We start from the raw sequence: 23,066 nt of genomic DNA, 5'->3' as shown, positions 1-23,066 counted from the left end.
ATCCTCTTCTCTACCAGTCTTCATCCTGACTTGTGTTATTTTTATGTTTGCATCATCCTTCTCAAAGCATTGAGAGAACGATGACACAATGTTTGGCCCGTGTCCACCTTTTCCCAACGTTGCGTATGTGTTGCAGGATGTGTACCACCCCAGTCTTTGCAGATCATTGTTGACAGATTTCTTTGGCTTCAAACACTGTTTGGGTTTACCGTTGAACCTGCTACTGTGTTTTACCTGCGCAGTATCCTCGCAGCATCCTCACAGTATCCTCGCAGCATCCTCACTGCATCCTCACTGGCAGCTGTGTTTCCCCTGCGCAGCATCCTCACAGAATCCTCACTGTATCCTCGCTGGCAGCTGTGTTTTACAATCGCATCATCCTCGCAGCATCTTCGCAGCATCCTCACAGCATCCTCGCAGCATCCTTGCAGCGTTAGTGGCAGCTGGCCTGTCCCCCTTTCCTGGTTGTCGTAGCCTGGGCACCTTGTCTCATTGCGCACAGGTCCCCGTTCCGCTCATCGAAGCGTCGGAACATTTGCATCCTCGCAGCATCCTTGCTGGCAGCTGTGTTTTACCTTCGCAGCATCCTCACAGCATCCTCGCAGCATCCTCGCTGAATCCTCGCAGCGTCGCTGGCAGCCGGGCTGTCCCCCTTTCCTGGTTGTCGTAGCCTGGGCACTTTGTCTCATTGCGCACGGTTCCCCGTTCCGCTCGTCAAAGCGTCTGAACGTTCGCATGTCTGTCCATTCGCATGTCTGTCCGTTTGCATGTCTGTCCGTTTGCATGTCTGTCCGTTTGCATGTCTGTCCGTTTGCATGTCTGTCCGTTTGCATGTCTGTCCGTTTGCATGTCTGTCCGTTTGCATGTCTGTCCGTTTGCATGTCTGTAAGTTCGCATGTCTGTCCGTTTGCATGTCTGTCCGTTTGCATGTCACTCCTTTGTAACACGGGTGGGACAGTGGGCTTTCACGAGCGCTCCTCGGCTGATAGTAGTCACGCTGAACGGAGATGAGGTGTAGTCCTTACAAAACGTAAAGACAGTAGACAGTTTGCCTTGCGATGAAGAAAGTCAGAGAGAGAGAGAGATTTGGGAAGCAGAACCGCGTTCCTTGGTGAACAGCTGAATGGTTACGCTCCGCAGGGGGTCCTGGTGAAGATCGGCTCTTTTCCTCGCTTATTTAATTCGGAATAATTAATTCCAAATTAAAAAACATGTAACCGTGGCCACTGTATACTGGTGTAGTATGCAGTACTGCAGTAGTATGCAGTAGTATACAGTACTAGTATGCATCTGCTGTGGTGGGGGACTGGACTACACGCTCAGTGAGTGGAGTGTGTAAAGTAGATAAGCTTCAGTTGTGCTTATATTTTCTGCTTTAATTCCAGGATAATTCTATTAGTCAGCGTTGTCATTTCCCTTCATGGACTTCAGTATTACTCGCTTCAGTGGCCCTCAGGGCAGGAAGTAACACATTTGATTCACTGAGCTTATTGATCGCAGAGCTCATTGATCTGCAGTCTGGAAACTCTTTTTGCTCAACTCATCTTGCATAAGTCATTGGACCCAGGACACCAGAGTTCATTCCTCCCGGTCACTCTGTCCAGCAGAATTTGGAATCTTTATTTTCTACATCTTCAAGCCTCCTCAAACACGCCTCCTGTTTGATGCCAACAGTTGTGTCATTTCCTGTTTTGCTGTTGTCCAAGATGATTCATGTGTTACATTGAAGTCAGTCAGGAGCGTCTTGACTGTGTCATTCCTTCTTTTTTTTTTTAGCTCCCCAGATAAAAGATGAGTCTGAATCCATCACCAGGCATCAGAACTTCCAGGTCATTGAGTCCTGAGTGCAGGTCAGGACGACCACGACCCAGTCAGAATGGCTCCCTCTGGAGCACCAGCTCTTTCCTTCTGTCTCCTTCTGTCTCCATCTGTGTCAGCTTGTTGTGACGCTTCATGATTCTGATGCTGACGTCATGCAGGTTTCCTCACAAAGCTCATGCAGCGTCACCACATTCATTGCTTAATGTTTTGTTTTTTTTTTAGAAAATTGACAACTTTACTGATTATGAAAATGACATAAAATGTTAAAATCTCCTGAAGTACTGACATCAGTTCCTGTACAGAACGCATGAAACACATGAAAGAAAACATGAGAAAAATTAAGCAGCATTGCCCAACAATGCCATTCAAATAACACAGTTATAATACAGTCATAAAAGGCACGAACAGGCGGTGAGGTGGGTGCTGAGGCGGTGGTTCAACTCCCTGCCCTGAATGTGCTCTTTGGCAAACAGACGTCCACCTGACACCCCGGAGAGAATGCGTCACAAATCTTACAGTAAAAACGACATTCAGAAATCTTCATTAATAGAAACCACACTTATAATAACAACATACTTAATAATAATAATAAAGCCCCACATTGTAGTAATCTCCCATTTTTGCTCATAGTCTTTAAATATCATTTATTGGGGTATTTACAGACACTAGGACAGTTTAAAAGCCACTCTGACCCATTCCTGAGGTTGGCTTTATTTTTGTAAAGTTTGATCAAAAAAACAAAAAAAAAACAACAACAAATCTGGTCATCTAGATTTCCACAACACACAAAAAAACAAAAACATCCAGGCAAAGTTGGTGCCCAAGACTCGAGCAAACAATCACAGAGTGGGCATGAAGAACCGCACAATCCCCGTTAGGAGTTTGAGAGGGGTGTGGCCTGAAGCAGGGGGGCGGAGCTCTTTAGCGTCACCTCCAGCGGGTAGTGGCCGCTCACCTCCAGCACCTTCCTCTTTTCAAGTTTAAGATCTTCCCCAAATGTAAACACTTGACTGGAGAACGGCACGATGGTCTTCAGGAAAGGTTCTCCGTGGACCACGGTCCTGTGGTACGGGCAGCTGGTGGAGTCAGTGACGGTGGTGTCTGCTCGCTCTCCGGTCAGCCAGGAGAAGTGGGAGTGCTTGTACAGCCTGATGCTCTTCCTGTCTTTGCGGGTCACGTATCATTAACCATTGATTAATGGTTAATGATTGTCCTGTTAGAGGCACCAGCTCCATTAGGGAGGAAAGATTTAGTACTTATCAGTCCATCATCTAAAGTGGTAAATTCTCACTGAAGGAATCTTACCATCATGGAAACACGTGAAAAACCAACTTTTTGTGAACTTTTATTAACAGCATGCATTAATAGTGAAATGTACAAATGAGTGTTATTCATTTGATGGTCTAAATGGTTGTGATGATGATGGTGATGAACAGAAGTGGAATAATTAGGAGGAAACTGAATAAAATAAATACAATTCAGTTATAAGCTACATTAAAAAGGAAGGTCTTGAACCTCTTTTTAAAAATGTCAACAGTCCCTGAGGTTCTCTGGTAGGATGTTCCACAGATGAGGTTCTCTGGTAGATGTTCCACAGGTGAGGTTCTCTGGTAGCTGTTCCACAGGTGAGGTTCTCTGGTAGCTGTTCCACAGGTGAGGTTCTCTGGTAGCTGTTCCACAGGTGAGGTTCTCTGGTAGATGTTCCACAGGTGAGGTTCTCTGGTAGCTGTTCCACAGATGAGGTTCTCTGGTAGATGTTCCACAGGTGAGGTTCTCTGGTAGATGTTCCACAGGTGAGGTTCTCTGGTAGGATGTTCCACAGATGAGGTTCTCTGGTAGATGTTCCACAGGTGAGGTTCTCTGGTAGATGTTCCACAGGTGAGGTTCTCTGGTAGGATGTTCCACAGATGAGGTTCTCTGGTAGATGTTCCACAGATGAGGTTCTCTGGTAGATGTTCCACAGGTAGATGTTCCACAGATGAGGTTCTCTGATAGCTGTTCCACAGATGAGGTTCTCTGGTAGGTTGTTCCACAGATAAGGTTCTCTGGTAGGATGTTCCACAGATAAGGTTCTCTGGTAGGATGTTCCACAGGTGAGGTTCTCTGGTAGGATGTTCCACAGATAAGGTTCTCTGGTAGATGTTCCACAGGTGAGGTTCTCTGGTAGATGTTCCACAGATGAGGTTCTCTGATAGCTGTTCCACAGATGAGGTTCTCTGATAGGATGTTCCACAGGTGAGGTTCTCTGGTAGCTGTTCCACAGGTGAGGTTCTCTGGTAGATGTTCCACAGATGAGGTTCTCTGGTAGATGTTCCACAGATGAGGTTCTCTGGTAGCTGTTCCACAGATGAGGTACTCTGGTAGCTGTTCCACAGATGAGGTTCTCTGGTAGCTGTTCCACAGATGAGGTTCTCTGGTAGGATGTTCCACAGATGAGGTTCTCTGGTAGGATGTTCCACAGATGAGGTTCTCTGGTAGGATGTTCCACAGATGAGGTTCTCTGGTAGGATGTTCCACAGATGAGGTTCTCTGGTAGGATGTTCCACAGATGAGGTTCTCTGGTAGGATGTTCCACAGGTGAGGTTCTCTGTTCCACAGATGAGGTTCTCTGGTAGATGTTCCACAGATGAGGTTCTCTGGTAGCTGTTCCACAGATGAGGTTCTCTGGTAGGATGTTCCACAGATGAGGTTCTCTGGTAGGATGTTCCACAGGTGAGGTTCTCTGTTCCACAGATGAGGTTCTCTGGTAGATGTTCCACAGATGAGGTTCTCTGGTAGCTGTTCCACAGGTGAGGTTCTCTGGTAGGATGTCCCACAGAAGAGGACAGTAGTAGTGGAAAGAGGTCTCGCCAAAAGTTTTTGTTCTAGCTTTTAGGAACAATTAAAAGGCCGGTACCAGAGGACCTCAGGGTCCGTGAGGGCTCACCATTTAAAAGCAAATCAGATAAATAAGAAGGTCCGAGACCATTAATACTATAAAATAACCTTAAAATCAATCCTGAAATGCACAGGAAGCCAATGCAGTGATTTTAAGACTGGTGTAATTGAACTTAAAAGCACGTCTGCCAATTTCTTTAAATGTCAAAGGAACGAAAAAGAAGGGTTGCTGAGAGTTTCTGAGAGAATATGAGGATGTATATGGAATCAAATATTGTTTTAAGTAAGATGGATAACTAAAGTGGATACATTTGAATATGAGTTGGAGCCAGTGGTGTCGTCTTCTTGAGCTGATTAAACCAGTTTAATGATCGATACATTAGTGGTGAGTTCAGTTTAATGATTGATACATTAGTGGTGAGTTCAGTTTAATGATCGATACATTAGTGGTGAGTTCAGTTTAATGATTGATACATGGAGCAGTGGTGAGTTCAGTTTAATGATTGATACATTAGTGGTGAGTTCAGTTTAATGATTGATACATTAGTGGTGAGTTCAGTTTAATGATTGATACATGGAGCAGTGGTGAGTTCAGTTTAATGATTGATACATTAGTGGTGAGTTCAGTTTAAGGATTGATACATGGAGCAGTGGTGAGTTCAGTTTAATGATTGATACATTAGTGGTGAGTTCAGTTTAATGATTGATACATGGAGCAGTGGTGAGTTCAGTTTAATGATCGATACATTAGTGGTGAGTTCAGTTTAATGATTGATACACGGAGCAGTGGTGAGTTCAGTTTAATGATTGATACATGGAGCAGTGGTGAGTTCAGTTTAATGATTGATACATGGATCAGTGGTGAGTTCAGTTTAATGATTGATACATGGAGCAGTGGTGAGTTCAGTTTAATGATTGATACATGGAGCAGTGGTGAGTTCAGTTTAATGATTGATACATGGAGCAGTGGTGAGTTTGGTATGGGCACCTTAAGACAAATCTACAGAGACTGTTGTAAATGACATTGAGAGGTGTGGCAGGGTGGAGGTGCAGCCATCAGGAGATTGGGTACAGGTGTATCCAATCAACCTCTCCACCCTGCCTCCCTTGATAAGCAGCAGCTGCACTCCAGAGAGAGGCTGCTGCTGGGAGAAGGTTCTGCTGCTGTGAAGGAGCTGGAAGCACGTGTCTTGGGTGATTGCTGGTAAATAAAGGGTTCTGCACGAAACTCCGTGTCTCTCCATCCTGTCGGTCGGGCCCCGTGGCACTCACACTGCTACAAGAGGTTGAAGATGTGATTCATAAGTGTTCTGGTAGACATCAGCATAATCTAAAATGGGTAATAACAGTTGTGTGACAATTATTTTCCTTGTTTGTAGAGTGAAACAGTTTATTGAACGGTAAAGGATGCTAGGTTGTGATGTAATTTAGTTTTGATGGACTCAATATGATGTTTGAAAGTAAGTAATGGGTCGATCTAGAGGCGGAGGTGTTTGAATGTGGTCACCTGTTAAAGGGGTGAGCCATTGTTAAAAATAATTTTGAGATCTGGGTTATTTCCAAGGCCTAATCTGGTACCAAACAACATTGAACATGATTTCTTTCTGTTTAACAAGAGTTTATTTGATGATAGCCAATTCTAAACAGTAGAAAATTCACTTTATAAGGATCTCTCAATTACTGATGTATTATTACTATGTCGTCTGCGTATAAATGTATTTGACAGTTGGAGCAGGTTTCTGGGAGGTCATTAATAAAAATGGAGAAAAGGAGTGGTCCAAGGGATGAACCTTGTGGTACTCCCTTCTCAACAATTGTGTATTTGGATCGGATTCCATTAAGATTAACGCACTGATGTCTGTTATGGAGATATGAGTTGAAACAAAGAAGAGAGTTTCTAGCGATACCAATTGAGTAAAGTTTGTCCAGTAGAAGGTAGTGATCAACAATTTCAAAAGCTTTAGTGAGATCCAGAAATGTTGCACCAGTGAGTTTACCATTTTCAGAGGCTATAAATGTATCATTTGTGAATTTTAGAAGAGCTGTGGTTGTTGATAAATTTGATCTGAAACCGGACTGGCATGGAGACAAAATATTGTTTTCAGTAATATATTGTGATATTTGATTGAATATTAATTTTTCAAAAATCTTTGCGATGGAGTTCATAATGGAGATTGGGTGGTAATTATTGACTTCGTTTGGATCACCTCCCTTGTATAGTGGAGTAACTATGGCACTTTTCCAAGCAGAAGGGAGGGAGCAAGTTAATAAGTATTCACATGCCACCCCCTTACTAATCCAGCTGCATTGGCTCCCCATTCACCCCCTTCTGGAACCTCCTCCATCGGGAAACACCTCCCTTCCTCTGGAACCTCCCTACCTATGGAACCCCCTCCCTACAAAAACTCCCTCTCTGGAACCTCCAGTTTTATGGAACCTTCTTCCCATCTTATGGAACCTCCCACCCTCTTGAACCCCCTTCCACTGGAACCTCTCTCTCTTTGGAACCTCACACCCTCTGAAATCTCCCTCCCCCTGGAACCTCCCACTCTCTGGAACCTCTTCCCTCTGGAACCTCCCATCTTATGGAACCTCTCTGTCTTTGGAACCTCCCACTCTCTGGAAGCCCCTGCCCCTGGAACCTCCATCCATCTGGAATCTCCCATCTTATCGAACCTCTCTCCCTCTGGAAGACCTTCACTGTGGAACCCCCTCCCTCTGGAACCTCCCATCTTATGGAACTCCCTCCCCCCATCTGCAACTCCCTCCCTCTGGGATCTCCTCTCTCTGGAACATCCCGTTTTATGGAACCTTCCTCCAATCTTATGGAACTTCCTTCCCTCTGGAAACTCCCGCCCTCTGGAACCTTCCTCCCATCTTATGAAACTTCCCTCCCTCTGGATCTTCCTCCCTCTTCAACCCCCTTCCACTGGAACCTCCCAGGGGACAGGCCGGGATGTCAGCAGGCATCTACCAGACCTCCACACAGACAGGTGGAATGAGAGGGTGGGAATGCAGGTCACTACGCAGCTCCTGAATCTCTGGCCTGCAAACATGCACAGAAGAATATAAGAGGGGACATACCAGCACAAGAAACTACAAGAACAATGGACAACAATGATGGTTATGAGATCCGTATAATTAATAAATGAAAAAGGAAGAGAGGAAGAGGAGAAAAGGAAGGGTGGTGGGCACCGCTCACTGGATCATGTCGGTGTCCCCCTGCAGCGTAGGTCTATAGCAGCATATCTACAACGAAGCTATGTTTGAAACTAACTATTATAGTCTTGTTCTAAAACAGTGAGTCGGTTTGTCCACTTTTTGTGAGATACCCATCGATTCTAGAAGAGAATTGAAAGCTAATTTAAGATTATCACTTTCAACATCCATATGAATATTAAAGTCACCCACTATGATGAATTTATCTGTACTGATCAATAATCCAGAAAGGAAATCTGAAAATTCAGACAAAAACTCTAGATAAGCACCAGCAGGGGGCCGGTACACTACCACTAACACAACTGGCTACTGATTTCCAGCTCGGGAGTTTCAGACTAAGCGTGAGGCTTTCAAATGTATTGTACTTAGGTTAAATTTTTGTTTGGAGACTGGAGTTATAAATTGCTGCGACTCCTCCGTCTCGGTCCGTGTTTCTAGGAATGTGATGATTAAAGTAGCCGGGCGGAGTTGATTCATTCAAACTAACATACTCTTCCTCCTGTAACCATGTTTCTGTTAAGCAGAAAACATCACTCCTACTCTCTGTAATTATATTGTTTACTAACAGAGACTTGGAGCTTAATGATCGTATATTTAGTAGTCCGCATCTAATTTTTCGGTCTTTAATTGGTACCAAATGTGCATTGGATTTAATTTTTACAAGGTTATTTGGATTGACGCCTCTATAACGCAGCACCTGGTAAACTTTTGGAAGGCGGGGAAGTGCAACCACTTCTATTTTGCTAGGCACCTGGTTAGAGTTGCCAATTACATAATGCAATCCTACAGTTTTAGAGTCGCCAATTACATAAAGCAGTCCTACAGTTTTATTGGCAGGCGTTGGTCCTCGTATTTTCCCACTCTTTCCCGCCGTCCTCCCGTATTAGTATTTTCCTCTAAATTTCCCGGTTTTATAATATGATCATTTTTAAAAAGCATTCTTGTGCCTCTCCCAACTGAATTGCCTCTAACCTTGCGGGGACTGCCCCTCGCTGTAGCCTGGTTCTCGCAAGGTTAGTGGCAACAACAGGAACAGACTTGGAACAACAAATAGGAGAGATAGATGGATGTAACCAGAGAGAAGGCTTCTGCCAAAAAAAGCGAAGATTTGTGTAAATATCTCTAAAAATGCCAAATTACTTCCCTAAAGAGGAGCAGGATGGGGAAGAGTTACATGTTCTGAAAGATTTGTAACTGCGATGTTAGTGTCTCTCATGGGGAAGGACCGATGTCCGTCAGCTACAGGGAAAAGAAACACGAGCCACGAGTGAAAATGACAAATTCAAAGAAAATGTAAATGTTTCACTTGAAGTCAATCAATGTGTATATAAACGGAAAATATTTGAAATAAATAAATCTGCTTTAATTCCCCTTTGTGTTTTCATTGAGGTTCTATCCTAGGAATTACATACATAGGAATGTCCACAGCATTTCAGTATCAACCAAGGTCGGCCTATCAGATTCTGAGCACATACTTGTAGTATGTAAGTGGTTGACAGGTAGTTATTTTAGATTTATTGTAAACCTGTCTTGAAATGTAAGGGAAACTGGAAATGTCCCTTATTTTTAAAGCCAAAACTTGACAGGTATGATCAACACACACAAGACGCATTCAGAGAACACGTCTTCCACCAGTGGGCTGCATGACTTCCTCACTCAACTAAGTAACCGTCTCTGCAGCAGCTTTGGTGCTGCTCCTCCTACAGGGGCGGGACATGATGCCGCTGGGCGACTAACAGAGGAAGTCGCTTCTGTGTTTGTTTTCTTTTATTAACTTTGTGTTGAAAATAAAAACCAAACTCACATTAATCAAATTAATTCATCCGTTTGTTTCCAGGTGAAGCACAACGGTCTGATTCAAGAGATGGACCATCCAACAGCAGGACGCATCGCTGTACCCGGTCAGTACGCACGCACGCACGCACGCACGCACGCACGCACGCACGCACGCACGCACGCACGCACGCACGCACGCACGCACGCACGCACGCACGCACTGGTGTGAACGTTTCAGAACAATAAATAAATAACAATAAAACAGTTTAGTGGAGAACCCAGTGACGGAGCTCCGGTGGCTCCATCACTGGTTAGCTGGGAAGGTCCACCTCCACCTTCATGGATCATATCTGTGGAAATCCCAACAGAATTCTGGGAGAAGTGTACAGAAGGGATTGTCACGTTTGTCACGTTGATCGCGTTCATTGTGTTCGTGCCATTGATCGTGTTCTTCATGATTGTTGCCTTTGTTGCGTCCGTCGGGATTGTCACGTTCGTCACTTGGATCACGTTCATTGTGTTCGTCGTGTTAATCATGTTTTGGCCTGCGCCCCCCCCCCATCTGACCACCTCAGTGTCTGCTGTTCACATCTGCTTATATAGTTATCTCTGGCTAGCCATTATGTCTGTGTTTCTCCTCTCTCTGTTCTTCCTTCTCTCTGGCTATTTTCTCTTTTCCTGCTCTGCCCAGTCTGGCCTCCAGCAGGAGGGTCCCCCCTTATGATCCAGGTCCTGGTCCAGGTTTCTTCCCCCTTATGATCCAGGTCCTGGTCCAGGTTTCTACCCCCTTATGAGCCAGGTCCTGGTCCAGGTTTCTACCCCCTTATGAGCCAGGTCCTGGTCCAGGTTTCTACCCCCTTATGATCCAGGTCCTGCTCAAGGTTTCTTCCCTCCTAAAGGGGAGTTTTTCTTGCCACTGTTTGGCTTAAGGTTTTTCTCCCACTAGGGGAGTTTTTTACCTGCCATTGTTTATGTAATAATTGCTCGGGGGTTTATGTTCATGTTCTGGGTCTTTGGAAAGCGTCTAGAGACAACTTCTGTTGTAATAGACGCTATATAAATAAAAATTGAAATTGAGTTCGTTGGGGTTATCGCATTCTTCGAGTTCATCATGTTCATAGTGTTCGTCGTGTTGATTGCATTCGTCGCATTCATCGGGATTGTTGCGTTCATTGAGTTCATCGTGTTCAGCGCATATGTCATGTTGGTCGCATTTCTCAGGATTGTCACGTTCGCCACGTTCATCTAGGATTGTCACGTTCGCCCGATTTGTCGCATTGATTGCGTTCGTTGCGTTTGTCGGGGTTGTCACGGACGTTGGGTTTGTCGCATTCTTTGCGTTCGTCGCGTTCATCACATTGGTCAGGATTGTTGCGGTCGTCACGTTCGTCGTGTTGATTGCGTTAGTCGCGATCGTCGTGTTGATTGCGTTAGTCGCGTTCTTCAGGGTTGGCGCGGTCGATGGGATTGTCGCATTCTTCGCGTCCGTCACATTGATCCTGTTTGTCGGAATTGTCACATTTATCATGTTGATCGCATTCGTCAGGATTTTCACGTTTGTCGTCATCTCGTTGATCATGTTTGTTGCGTTTAACGTGTTCGTCGCGTTGATCACGTTTGTTGAGATTGTTAAGTTTGTCACGTTCGTAAGGATTATCACATTCCAGTTCATTGTGTTCATCGCATTTGTCGCGTTTGTGAGGAATGTCGCGTTGATAACGTTCGTCGATATTGTCACGTTTGTCATGTTCGTCAGGATTGTCATATTCAAGTTCATTGTGTTCATCGCGTTTGGTGCATCCGTCATGATTGTCATGTTGATCGCGTTTGTTGTGTTTGTCATCAACGTGACGAACGTGACGACCGTGACAATCCTGACGAATGTGTCAATCCTGACAAACGTGGGGAATGTTGGTCGCGTTCTGTGGCAGGCCTCAGGAATGTGTCAGGTTCCATCACATTCTCATGAAGGACCATGAAACGTGAACCTGAGCCTGAGTAGCCTCGGGGAATTCCTGTTCTCTGAAATGAACTTGCACATAGCTTGTGTGGCAGACTATCTGTTGGCTGCATTTGTGTGGATAAAGCAGTCAGGGGGACAATAATACCTGACAGGGTTTTCAAAACACCGCCATAATGATGGGAAAGTCCACGCCGCAGCCAACACATGTTCCAGAGCTTTCCCTTCTTCCTTCTGTTTGCTGTCATTATTTGATATTCTCTGACAGAAAATATGTTTTTAAAAAGGAGTGAAAACGTGATAATTCACCCCCTAAGGGGTACCAGAGGCTTGTTTAGCTCAAAGCAGACTTCACACCTCTGGAAACGCTTTCATTTGTTTGACCTCTCAACAACATGTGCTGACGTGGATTTTCAGTCATCCAGGTCACGCTAGACTTGTTTTCTTGGTCTATTTATCTCTGCTCACTGTCGGAGTTTCAGATCTGTAACCCGTCCTTGGACCAAAACATCTCAGATGCTGAGCATGTCAACGTCACACTGCGGTCCAAAGATGCCCGGGGACCCTCAGGGGGCACGGTGGTTATACGTTTAACCTGATGTCTCACACAGCAGCTTCCAAACCTGGAACAGCCGTTACTCAGAGCCAAGGGCGTAGATGCAGCCGGGGACGGTAGGGGCATCTCCACACCAATAATTTCATTGCGTCCCTGCCAACATGTAAGCAAACTTCTTCACTCTATCTTGAGTGGAAGCATATTCTTACAGTATGTTTTTAAGATGTGACACGAGACCACAAAGAAACAGAAATGAAGGAGACACTGGTTTAGATGATGCAGTACTTTTGTGTGCTGTACAATATGGGCCAAAAGACAAATAAGTCAAATGTGGAAGAAAGTTTGAATGTGGGAAGAAATCTCTATACAACTTCGGCAGAATGTGTATTTAAAAGGAGTTGGAAATATTATTCATTTTTATTGTTTGTATTGTTGAAATGATCAGTTGACCTGTTCGTTCCTTGGCAGTTGGATGCTCTCTTGGTGCGTCTCGTTCCTCAGCAGGCTGTCCAACTACTCCTGATTCCTGTTCATTTATGGCTGTAAAAATAATAAAACTCTGGTTTTAGTCGTTTGCAGGCTTGCAGCCCAACATTAAAAATGCTCAGTTTAAAGGGGATGAGAGACTGGTTACTCAGATTGGGAGAACAGAAAAGCAAATTTCACACTAACGTTTGAAGTTAGCGTTTAAATTTGGAGGTGGTGTCAGCCTCCTTAACCCAAACTGGAAGTTGGTTCCATAGTAATGGTTCCTGATAGCAGAAGACCGTCCTCCAGATCTATATTTGAATCTTCTAGGAACTATACGTAAACCTGCACTCTGAGGACGGAGAGCTCTGTTAGGAACACAAGGAACTGTCAGGTTTTGGAGAAACCAGGAGTTTGGACGTTTTGGACTTTATACACCAGTAAAAAAACTTTGAATTGGATCCTGAATTTTACGGTAAGCCGATGGACGGAGGCTGACACTGGAGAGACGTTGTTTCTTGCTAATTCCTGCCAGACAATGGTAACAATATATTGTTTTTTTCAGTCATTCAATTTCAGTTCAATTTAGTTCAATCCTTCAACTCCAGTCTAAAACATGTTATCTGAAAGGACTTTACAGGAAGTGCATTTACATACAGTCAGTCCGGAAAGTATTCAGAACGCTTCACTTTTCCCACATTCTTTTATGTTACAGCCATATTGATAATAGGAATAAATTCATTTTTTTTCTCAGAATTCTACACAAAACACCCCATAATGACAACATGAAAGAAGTTTTGATGCGACTTTTGTAAATTTATTAAAAATAAGAATAACAAGAAATCATATGAGCATAAGTATTCATAACGTTTGCTTAATACTTTGTAGAAGCTCCTCTGGCAGCAATTACAGCCTCAAGTCTTTTTGAATAGGTTGCTACAAGTTTGGCACAGCTATTCTTGGGCAGTTTTGCCCATTCTTCCTTACAGACCCTCTCAAGCTCCATCAGGTTGGATGGGGAGCGTCGGTGTACATTTTCAGATCTCTCCAGAGATGTTGGATGGGATTCAGGTCTGGGCTCTGGCTGGGAAAATCAAGGACATCGACATGGTTGTTCTGAAGCCACTCCTTTGATATTTTGGCTGTGTGCTTTGGATCAGTAAATGAGGTCTGTGCCCTGATAAATGAGGTCTGTGCCCTAGTAAATAAGGTATGTGCCCCAGTAAATGAGGTCTGTGCCCTGATAAATGAGGTCTGTGCCCCATAAATGAGGTCTGTGTCCCTGTAAATTTGTTCTGTGTCCCAGTAAATTAGGTCCGTGCCCCGGGAAATGTGGTCTGTCCCCTGATAAATGAGGTCTGTGCCCTGATAAATGAGGTCTGTGCCCTGATAAATGAGGTCTGTGCCCTGATAAATGAGGTCTGTGTCCTAGTAAATAAGGTATGTGACCCGGTAAATGAGGTCTGTGACCCGGTAAATGAGGTCTGTGACCCGGTAAATGAGGTATGTGCCCTGATAAATGGGGTCTGTGCTCCGGTAAATGAGGTCTGTGTCCCGTAAATGAGGTCTGTGACCCAGTAAATGGGGTCTGTGCTCCGGTAAATGGGGTCTGTGCCCCGGTAAATGAGGTCTGTGCTGCGTAAATGAGGTCTGTGCCCTGATAAATGAGGTCTGTGCCCCGGTAAATGAGGTATGTGCCCTGATAAATGGGGTCTGTGCTCCGGTAAATGGGGTCTGTGCCCCGGTAAATGAGGTCTGTGCCCCGTAAATGAGGTCTGTGCCCCGGTAAATGAGGTCTGTGCCCCGGTAAATGAGGTCTGTGCCCCGTAAATGAGGTCTGTGCCCCGGTAAATGAGGTCTGTGCCCCGGTAAATGAGGTCTGTGCCCCGTAAATGAGGTCTGTGCCCCGGTAAATGAGGTCTGTGCCCCGGTAAATGAGGTCTGTGCCCCGTAAATGAGGTCTGTGCCCCGGTAAATGAGGTCTGTGCCCCGGTAAATGAGGTCTGTGCCCCGGTAAATGAGGTCTGTTCCCCGGTATAATTGCACACAGTAGAAACCCATCTAACAGTGAAGGAGACATACAGGTCCAACAGTAACAGGGACAGAAGACGGCTGTCTCAGACGGATCTGTGAAGTCAAAACAAGCAGACTGATTCAGATCCCAGCTCCAGTTAGCTCTAAGCTCTCTGCTATTCTATGAAGGTTCATGCATTGTGCTGTGCAGCATGAACGTAGAACACATTGGACGCAGCAGAGAAGAGAAGACAAGCCTGTCCATGCATGTAGCATCCATAAGAGGGAGAGCGAGGCGAAGAGAGTTAACTGATTAACCCGCTAACTGAGGTAAGGATAGCATGTCGGAGAGTTATTTCAGGTGCCCTTGTTAAAAAATTGTTGAGAGTGAAGGTTCGATGTTGCTCTAATTGAGCTGTGGTCTGACCTAGAAAGCAGGTTATGTTGAAACTCTGAGTAACACTGAGTTGAAGGGGAACGGGGTTAGTTTTACCTCAAGTCTGTTACCATGGTAACTGTCCCTTACAATCATACAATCAGTTACAATCATAACTGACTCGGTACAGTGGATCTGTAATAAAAGAAAGAAACAGAAACCTGTTAGCATTAAAATAGTTCCCACTTTGAAGAAATTAATAGATTAAATGTAATAGAATCAAATATGCTATGTGCCTTCTTTCACAGACCAGTAACCACACCTTCTCAGACATTATATACGGTATGGAATGATATTTAGTAATGACATGTGGAATATGCTGTGTTTGTGTACAGTTATTTTGTTTATACTCAGGCAACTTCTCATATGGATTTATTAATGTATTTTGTTGAAAAGGGTAGGTGTCATAAGCTTAAGCTTCAGTCTACACCTTTTGGTCCTTGGTTTTTAGTTAAAATTGTATATATATATATATATATATATATATATATATATATATATATATATATATATATATATACCCCTCCTTGAACCGCCACCTTACTGTGGTGGAGGGGTTTGTGTGCCCAAGTGATCCTAGGAGCTACTGTATGTTGTCGGGGGCACTTATGCCCCTGGTAGGGACTCCCATGGCAAACAGGTCCTGGGTGACGGGCCAGACTAAGAGCGGTTCACAAAGCCAATCATGGATAATAGAAGAACAAAGACAGTTACGTCGCCCGGATCGGCGTCACCGGGGCCCCGCCCTGGAGCCAGGGCTGGGGTTGGGGCTCGTTGGCGAGCGCCTGGTGGCCGGGTCTTTGCCCGTGGGGCCCGTGGGACCCGGCCGGGCTCAGCCCGAAACGGCGACGTGGGCCCGCCTTCCTGTAGGCCCACCACCCGCAGGAAGGTCCATGAAAGGCCGGTGCATTGTGGGCTGGGTAGCAGTCGTGGCGGGGTGCCTCGACGACCCAATCCCCGGACTAAAACCCTCACAGTGGGGACATGGAATGTCACCTCGCTGGGGGGGAAGGAGCCGGAGCTTGTGCATGAGGCTGAGAGATACCGGCTAGAGATAGTCGGGCTCGCCTCCACACATAGCTTGGGCTCTGGAACCCAGCTCCTTGAAAGGGGCTGGACCCTCCACTACTCTGGAGTTGCCCAGGGTGAGAGGCGACGGGCTGGTGTGGGCTTGGTTATAGCCCCCCAGCTCAGTCGCCATGTGTTGGAGTTCACCCCGGTGAACGAGAGGGTCGCTTCCCTGCGCCTTCGGGTCGGGGAAAGGTCTCTCACTGTTGTTTGTGGGCCGAACAGCAGTGCGGAGTACCCGGCCTTCTTGGGGTCCCTGGGAGGAGTACTTGATGGTGCTCCAACTGGGGACTCCATTGTTCTACTGGGGGACTTCAACGCTCACGTGGGCAATGACAGCGATACCTGGAGAAGAGTGATTGGGAGGAATGGCCTCCCCGATCTGAACCTGAGCAGTGTTTTGTTGTTGGACTTCTGTGCTAGTCGCAGTTTGTCCATAACAAACACCATGTTCAAGCATAAGGGTGTCCATCAGTGCACGTGGCACCAGGACACCCTAGGCCGGAGGTCAATGATCGACTTTGTTGTCGTTTCATCTGACCTTCGGCCGCATGTCTTGGACACTCGGGTGAAGAGAGGGGCTGAGCTGTCAACTGATCACCACCTGGTGGTGAGTTGGATGCGCTGGCGGAGGGGGAGGTTGGACAGACCGGGCAGACCCAAACGGATTGTGAGGGTCTGTTGGGAACGTCTGGCTCAGCCCTCTGTCAGGGACATCTTCAACTCCCACCTCCGAGGGAGCTTCTCTCGGATCCCGGGGGAGGCAGGGGACATTGAGTCCGAGTGGACCATGTTCTCTGCCTCCATTGTCGATGCGGCGGTTCGAAGTTGTGGACGCAAGGTCTCCGGTGCCTGTCGTGGCGGCAATCCTAGAACCCGGTGGTGGACACCGGAAGTACAGGATGCCGTCGGACTGAAGAAGGAGTCCTACCGGGCTATGTTGGCCGGTGGGACTCCTGACGCAGTAGATACCGGCAGGCCAAGCGAGCCGCGGCTCGGGCAGTCCTGGAGTCAAAAACTCGGGTCTGGGAGGAGTTCGGGGAGGCCATGGAGGAAGACTTTCGGTCGGCCTCGAGGAAATTCTGGAGGACCGTTCGGCGCCTCAGAAGGGGGAAGCAGAACTCTGCCGGCACCGTTTACGGTGTGGGTGGGGAGCTGTTGACCTCGACTGGGGATATTGTCGGACGGTGGAAGGAACAAACACCATGTTCAAGCATAAGGGTGTCCATCAGTGCACGTGGCACCAGGACACCCTAGGCCGGAGGTCAATGATCGACTTTGTTGTCGTTTCATCTGACCTTCGGCCGCATGTCTTGGACACTCGGGTGAAGAGAGGGGCTGAGCTGTCAACTGATCACCACCTGGTGGTGAGTTGGATGCGCTGGCGGAGGGGGAGGTTGGACAGACCGGGCAGACCCAAACGGATTGTGAGGGTCTGTTGGGAACGTCTGGCTCAGCCCTCTGTCAGGGACATCTTCAACTCCCACCTCCGAGGGAGCTTCTCTCGGATCCCGGGGGAGGCAGGGGACATTGAGTCCGATTGGACCATGTTCTCTGCCTCCATTGTCGATGCGGCGGTTCGAAGTTGTGGACGCAAGGTCTCCGGTGCCTGTCGTGGCGGCAATCCTAGAACCCGGTGGTGGACACCGGAAGTACAGGATGCCGTCGGACTGAAGAAGGAGTCCTACCGGGCTATGTTGGCCGGTGGGACTCCTGACGCAGTAGATACCGGCAGGCCAAGCGAGCCGCGGCTCGGGCAGTCCTGGAGTCAAAAACTCGGGTCTGGGAGGAGTTCGGGGAGGCCATGGAGGAAGACTTTCGGTCGGCCTCGAGGAAATTCTGGAGGACCGTTCGGCGCCTCAGAAGGGGGAAGCAGAACTCTGCCGGCACCGTTTACGGTGTGGGTGGGGAGCTGTTGACCTCGACTGGGGATATTGTCGGACGGTGGAAGGAATACTTCGAGGATCTCCTCAACCCGACTGACATGCCTTCCACTGAGGAAGCAGAGGGTGAGGACTCTGGGGCGTGCTCATCCATCACCCAAGCCGAGGTCACTGAGGTAGTTCGTAAGCTCCTCAGTGGCAGGTGTGGATGAGATTCGCCCTGAGTACCTCAAGTCTCTGGATGTCGTAGGGCTGTCTTGGCTGACACGCCTCTGCGACATCGCATGGAGGAAGGGGACAGTACCGCTGGAGTGGCAAACCGGGGTGGTGGTCCCTCTGTTTAAAAAGGGGGACCGGAGAGTGTGTTCCAACTACAGGGGGATCACACTTCTCAGCCTCCCCGGGAAAGTTTGCTCCAGGGTACTGGAGAGGAGATTACGGCCGATAGTTGAACCTCGGATTCAGGAGGAACAATGCGGTTTTCGTCCCGGTCGTGGAACACTGGACCAGCTCTATACCCTCCGCAGGGTGCTCGAGGGTTCATGGGAATTTGCCCAACCAGTCTACATGTGTTTTGTGGATCTGGAGAAGGCATTTGACCGTGTCCCTCGTGTCATTCTGTGGGGGGTGCTCAGTGAGTATGGAGTCCGGGGCCCTCTATTAAGGGTCCGGTCTCTGTATTATCAAAGCAGGAGTTTGGTTCGCATTGCCGGCAGTAGATCAGACTTGTTCCCGGTGCATGTTGGACTCCGGCAGGGCTGCCCTTTGTCACCGGTCCTGTTCATAATTTTTATGGACAGGATTTCTAGGCGTAGCCAGGGGCCGGAGGGGATCCGGTTCGGGAACCACAGGATTTCATCTCTCCTTTTTGCAGATGACGTTGTCCTGTTGGATTCATCGGACCGGGACCTTCAGCATGTGCTGGGGCGGTTTGAGGCCGAGTGCGACGCGGCAGGGATGAAAATTAGCACCTCCAAATCCGAGGCCATGGTTCTCCATCGGAAAAGGGTGGCATGCCTTCTCCGGGTGGGTGGAAAAGTCCTGCCTCAGGTGGAGGAGTTCAAGTATCTCGGGATCTTGTTCACGAGTGAGGGAACGATGGAGCGTGAGATTGACAGACGGATCGGTGCAGCGTCCGCAGTTATGCGGTCGATGTACCGGACCGTCGTGGTGAAGAGGGAGCTGAGTCGGAAGGCGAAGCTCTCGATTTACCGGTCAATCTACGCACCTACCCTCACCTATGGTCACGAACTTTGGGTAGTGACCGAAAGGACAAGGTCGCGGATACAAGCGGCTGAGATGAGTTTCCTCCGCAGGGTGGCTGGACGCTCCCTTAGAGATGAGTTTCCTCTGCAGGGTGGCTGGACGCTCCCTTAGAGATAGGGTGAGGAGTTCGGTCACCCGGGAGGAGCTCGGAGTCGAGCCGCTGCTCCTTCACATTGAGAGGAGTCAGCTGAGGTGGCTTGGGCATCTGTACCGGATGCCTCCTGGACGCCTCCCTAGGGAGGTGTTCCAAGCATGTCCCACCGGGAGGAGACCCCGGGGAAGACCCAGGACACGCTGAAGAGACTATGGGCCAAATCCACAAAAGGATTGCGCGGCTTTTGCAGCCGCTAAACCGGTGCAAAGGAGACAAAAAGAGAGCGTCTAATTCACAAAGCACCCGCAAAGGGCGGATTGCTCCACAAACTGCGCTGCCAAGCAAATAGTGGCAGTCCGCGCCGGTGCCATTTGCATGCATGCAAATTAGGTAATATTCATAAATTCGGCGCAAAATTGCCCCCTTTCTATGCAAATAAGCCTCATTGCAAAAAGCGCCTAATTCAGAAAGGCCAGGGCTATTTGCCACACGCAAAAATAGTGGAGCAAATACCGTCTTTCAGAAGCATGTATTAACTGCGCGCAAAATCACTCTTCACTCCCCCTGCAGCTCTTTTTCTCTCTCTCTTCAATATGATTCAAGCCTGTGTGATACTGAATGATATTAAAGGTGAAATCTACATTCAGACATGACTGTAGACAGTCAGATCAAGTGGGGTTGTGGACTTATCTCGGATTTAAAAATAAAAGTAACAGGACGGAGTTCAGGATTCATCCATACATAAGGGGCTGCTTTATTACAAACAATTCCACCATATAAACATATAAATCTAGAATGTGTGTGTTTAACAGCTGACCTGTAGGTGTGTGTAGCAAAACAAAGAACATGAATTACCATTAGATCCTGATCTGATCCCGATCCAGTGTTAATGAAGTTACTGGTGCTGTGCCTTGTGCGTAAATGCGCACAGCCTCTTAACATTTGACATTTCATTAGCTTATGTCATACAGACACTGAGGTCTTTTGATGTGTGTGTGGAGATGATGGCTATGTTCTACCACACGATGGTGGCCAGTGCACTCGTTTTTACTGCTTTGTTTTGGGGGGGCAGCCTTGCAATCAAAAACACCAGGCGACTGAACAAACTGGTCAAAAAAGCGGGCTCAGTGTTGGGCAGGAGTCTGGACCCGCTAAGATCTGTGGTGGAGAGGGGCACACTGAACAAACTGAGTGCTAAAATGGAGAGACACCCTCTCCACAGCCTCCAGGAGCAACAGAGGGGCAGCAGCTGCAGCGGTCGGGTCCGCAGCCTCCGCTCACTGCGCACGGAGCGGTTCAGGAGATCCTTGCGTCCCCGCAGCAATAAGACTGTTTAACGCCTCCTGAACTCAGTTTCACACACACACCTCTGCCACAACTGGACTATATTTTAGTTTGCACTTTACATGATATTTGTTTAAAAACCTTATATTTCATGTTTATTTTAATATTATGAATGTGCTTTTATTGTCTGAATGGATCTATCTATCTATCTATCTATCTATCTATCTATCTATCTATCTATCTATCTATCTATCTATCTATCTATCCATCCATCCATCCATCCATCCATCCATCCATCCATCCATCCATCCATCCATCCATCCATCCATCCATCCATCCATCCATCCATCCATCCATCCATCCATCCATCCATCCATCCATCCATCCATCCATCCATCCATCCATCCATCCATCCATCCATCCATCCATCCATCCATCCATCCATCCATCCATCATCCGTATATCATTAGAGCAAAATCTTTTGTGAATAGGACCTTAAAGCGGGGCAAATTGCGGGCGCTAATGCAGCGCAATTCACAGCGCTATTTGCGGGGCGCAATCTATTCTTTGTGGATTTACCCCTATGTCTTTCGGCTGGCCTGGGAACGCCTCGGACTCCCCCCGGAGGAGCTGGAGGAAGTGTCTGGGGTGAAGGAAGTCTGGGCATCCCTGCTGAGGCTGCTGCCCTCGCGACCCGGGAACGGACAAGCGGAAGAAGATGAGTGAGTGAGTAATATATATATATATATATATATATATATATATATATATATATATATATATATATATACATATATATATGTGGAAATTGAAAGGACCAATAAACTAAACTAAACTAAACTAAACAAACTAAACATTACATGAAATACAAGGTAAGAAATAAAAAAGACTCTTGAATTTTTTTAATAGTTTTTTATCATTATAACAGGACCATACAGTCACAGAAAAGAGAAAAAAAAACAAGAAGAAAAATAACCCCCAAAAACCAGACATAGAAAAATAAATAAATAACATATATTGCCAGATAATCATCAGACACAGGGCCAATAAAAATGAAAATGAATAAAAACCTTTACATTATATTATCAGCATCCATACCCTTCCCAAAGTTCGGGAAAGGCTGCCAGATCCTCTAAAATGTCTCAGTGGATCCCTGAACAGTTACCTGATCTTTTCCAGTTTGAGATGAGCTATGACTTCCCTGATCCAGTGATTAGATGATGGTGGAGCAGAGTCTTTCCATTTAAACTAAGTCAGTCTCTGAGCCAGGAGGGAACAAAAGGCCATCATGTTGGTTTCCCGCCACATAAATAGAGAGTCCACAGGAGTCAAGCAGAGCAATATAAGGTGACGGCTCCACCGTTTTCCCACATATTTCGGAAAAAGTCTCAAAGATGTTTTCTTCCAAAGTCCAAAACATGTACAGAAGAGTAGCAGGGGCCCGGCTGCATTTATCACATGTGGGATCAATATCAGCATTGATCCTTGAGAGCTTGACCTTAGACCAGAATTGAACAATTTTGAACTGTATGAGAAAATATTCAAAATTATTTTCTGTCAGGTTTCTTCTGGAATTGCCTCATCCAAGTCAGTCTCCCACTTTTTAAAGCTGTCAGGTTGTGTGTGTTTAGGTGATCATAAATCAAGCCAATAGCCCGCTTTGTGGTTGATTTCCAAGTAAAAACTGCATCTAACAGAGAATTGGGAGGGGACATTGGGAAGCAATCCGAGTTCGAGGTTACAAAGTTCCGGAGCTGCAGATACCTATAAAAATGTGATCTGGGGATATTGTACGTCTGCACCAACTGCTCAAAAGAGGAAAAAGTGCCATTGGTGTAGAGATCAGACAGTGAGATCAAACCTTTTCTACACCAAACATCAAATGAATGAAGGTTTTTTTGCGATCGGTGCAGCTTGCGGTATGTCCTTAAGGGAGAAGGATCTTCTAAATTGATTCCAAATCTTAATTGAGTGTATAATAACTGGGTTAGAGTGGAAGTGAAAGAGAGGCTGTGCAAATGGCAATTTGTCACACATTAAGGCTGACAGAGAGGTAGCTCTAACAGAGGCTCCCTCCATGACCGTCCACGCAGGGGCCGTGATGTCACTGTTCACCCAGTACAACATGGCCCTGATGTTAGCAGCCCAATAGTAACACATAAAGTTCGGGAGAGTCATGCCTCCCATTGTACAAGCTCTCAATGTGAATTATGGTTTGTCACTGTTCAATTATGTATCATAGTCAGTACTGGAGTTGAGGGGGGATGAGGGGAGATTGGCATCCCCCTGAAATAAAAATGGTCCAAATCATCCCCCCTGTAAAACTGCCATCCCCCCTTTCCATC

General features: G+C 46.7%; 1 protein-coding gene across 1 annotated transcript in view; it reads left to right on the top strand.

Annotated features, from left to right (window-relative positions):
* sugct (succinyl-CoA:glutarate-CoA transferase) overlaps positions 1–23,066 on the top strand; it is a 185,696-nt gene that overhangs the window by 154,809 nt on the left and 7,821 nt on the right. The window contains exon 13 of the mRNA XM_061713120.1: positions 9,755–9,818. Coding sequence (XP_061569104.1) covers positions 9,755–9,818 — 64 coding nt within the window. The remainder of the gene's footprint in view (positions 1–9,754; positions 9,819–23,066) is intronic.

The sequence above is a fragment of the Cololabis saira genome, chromosome 22 (genome assembly GCF_033807715.1).
Source record: "Cololabis saira isolate AMF1-May2022 chromosome 22, fColSai1.1, whole genome shotgun sequence".
NCBI lineage: Eukaryota > Metazoa > Chordata > Actinopteri > Beloniformes > Belonidae > Cololabis > Cololabis saira.
Note: the sequence above shows the minus strand (reverse complement) of the source record. Positions and strands in the feature narration are given on the sequence as shown.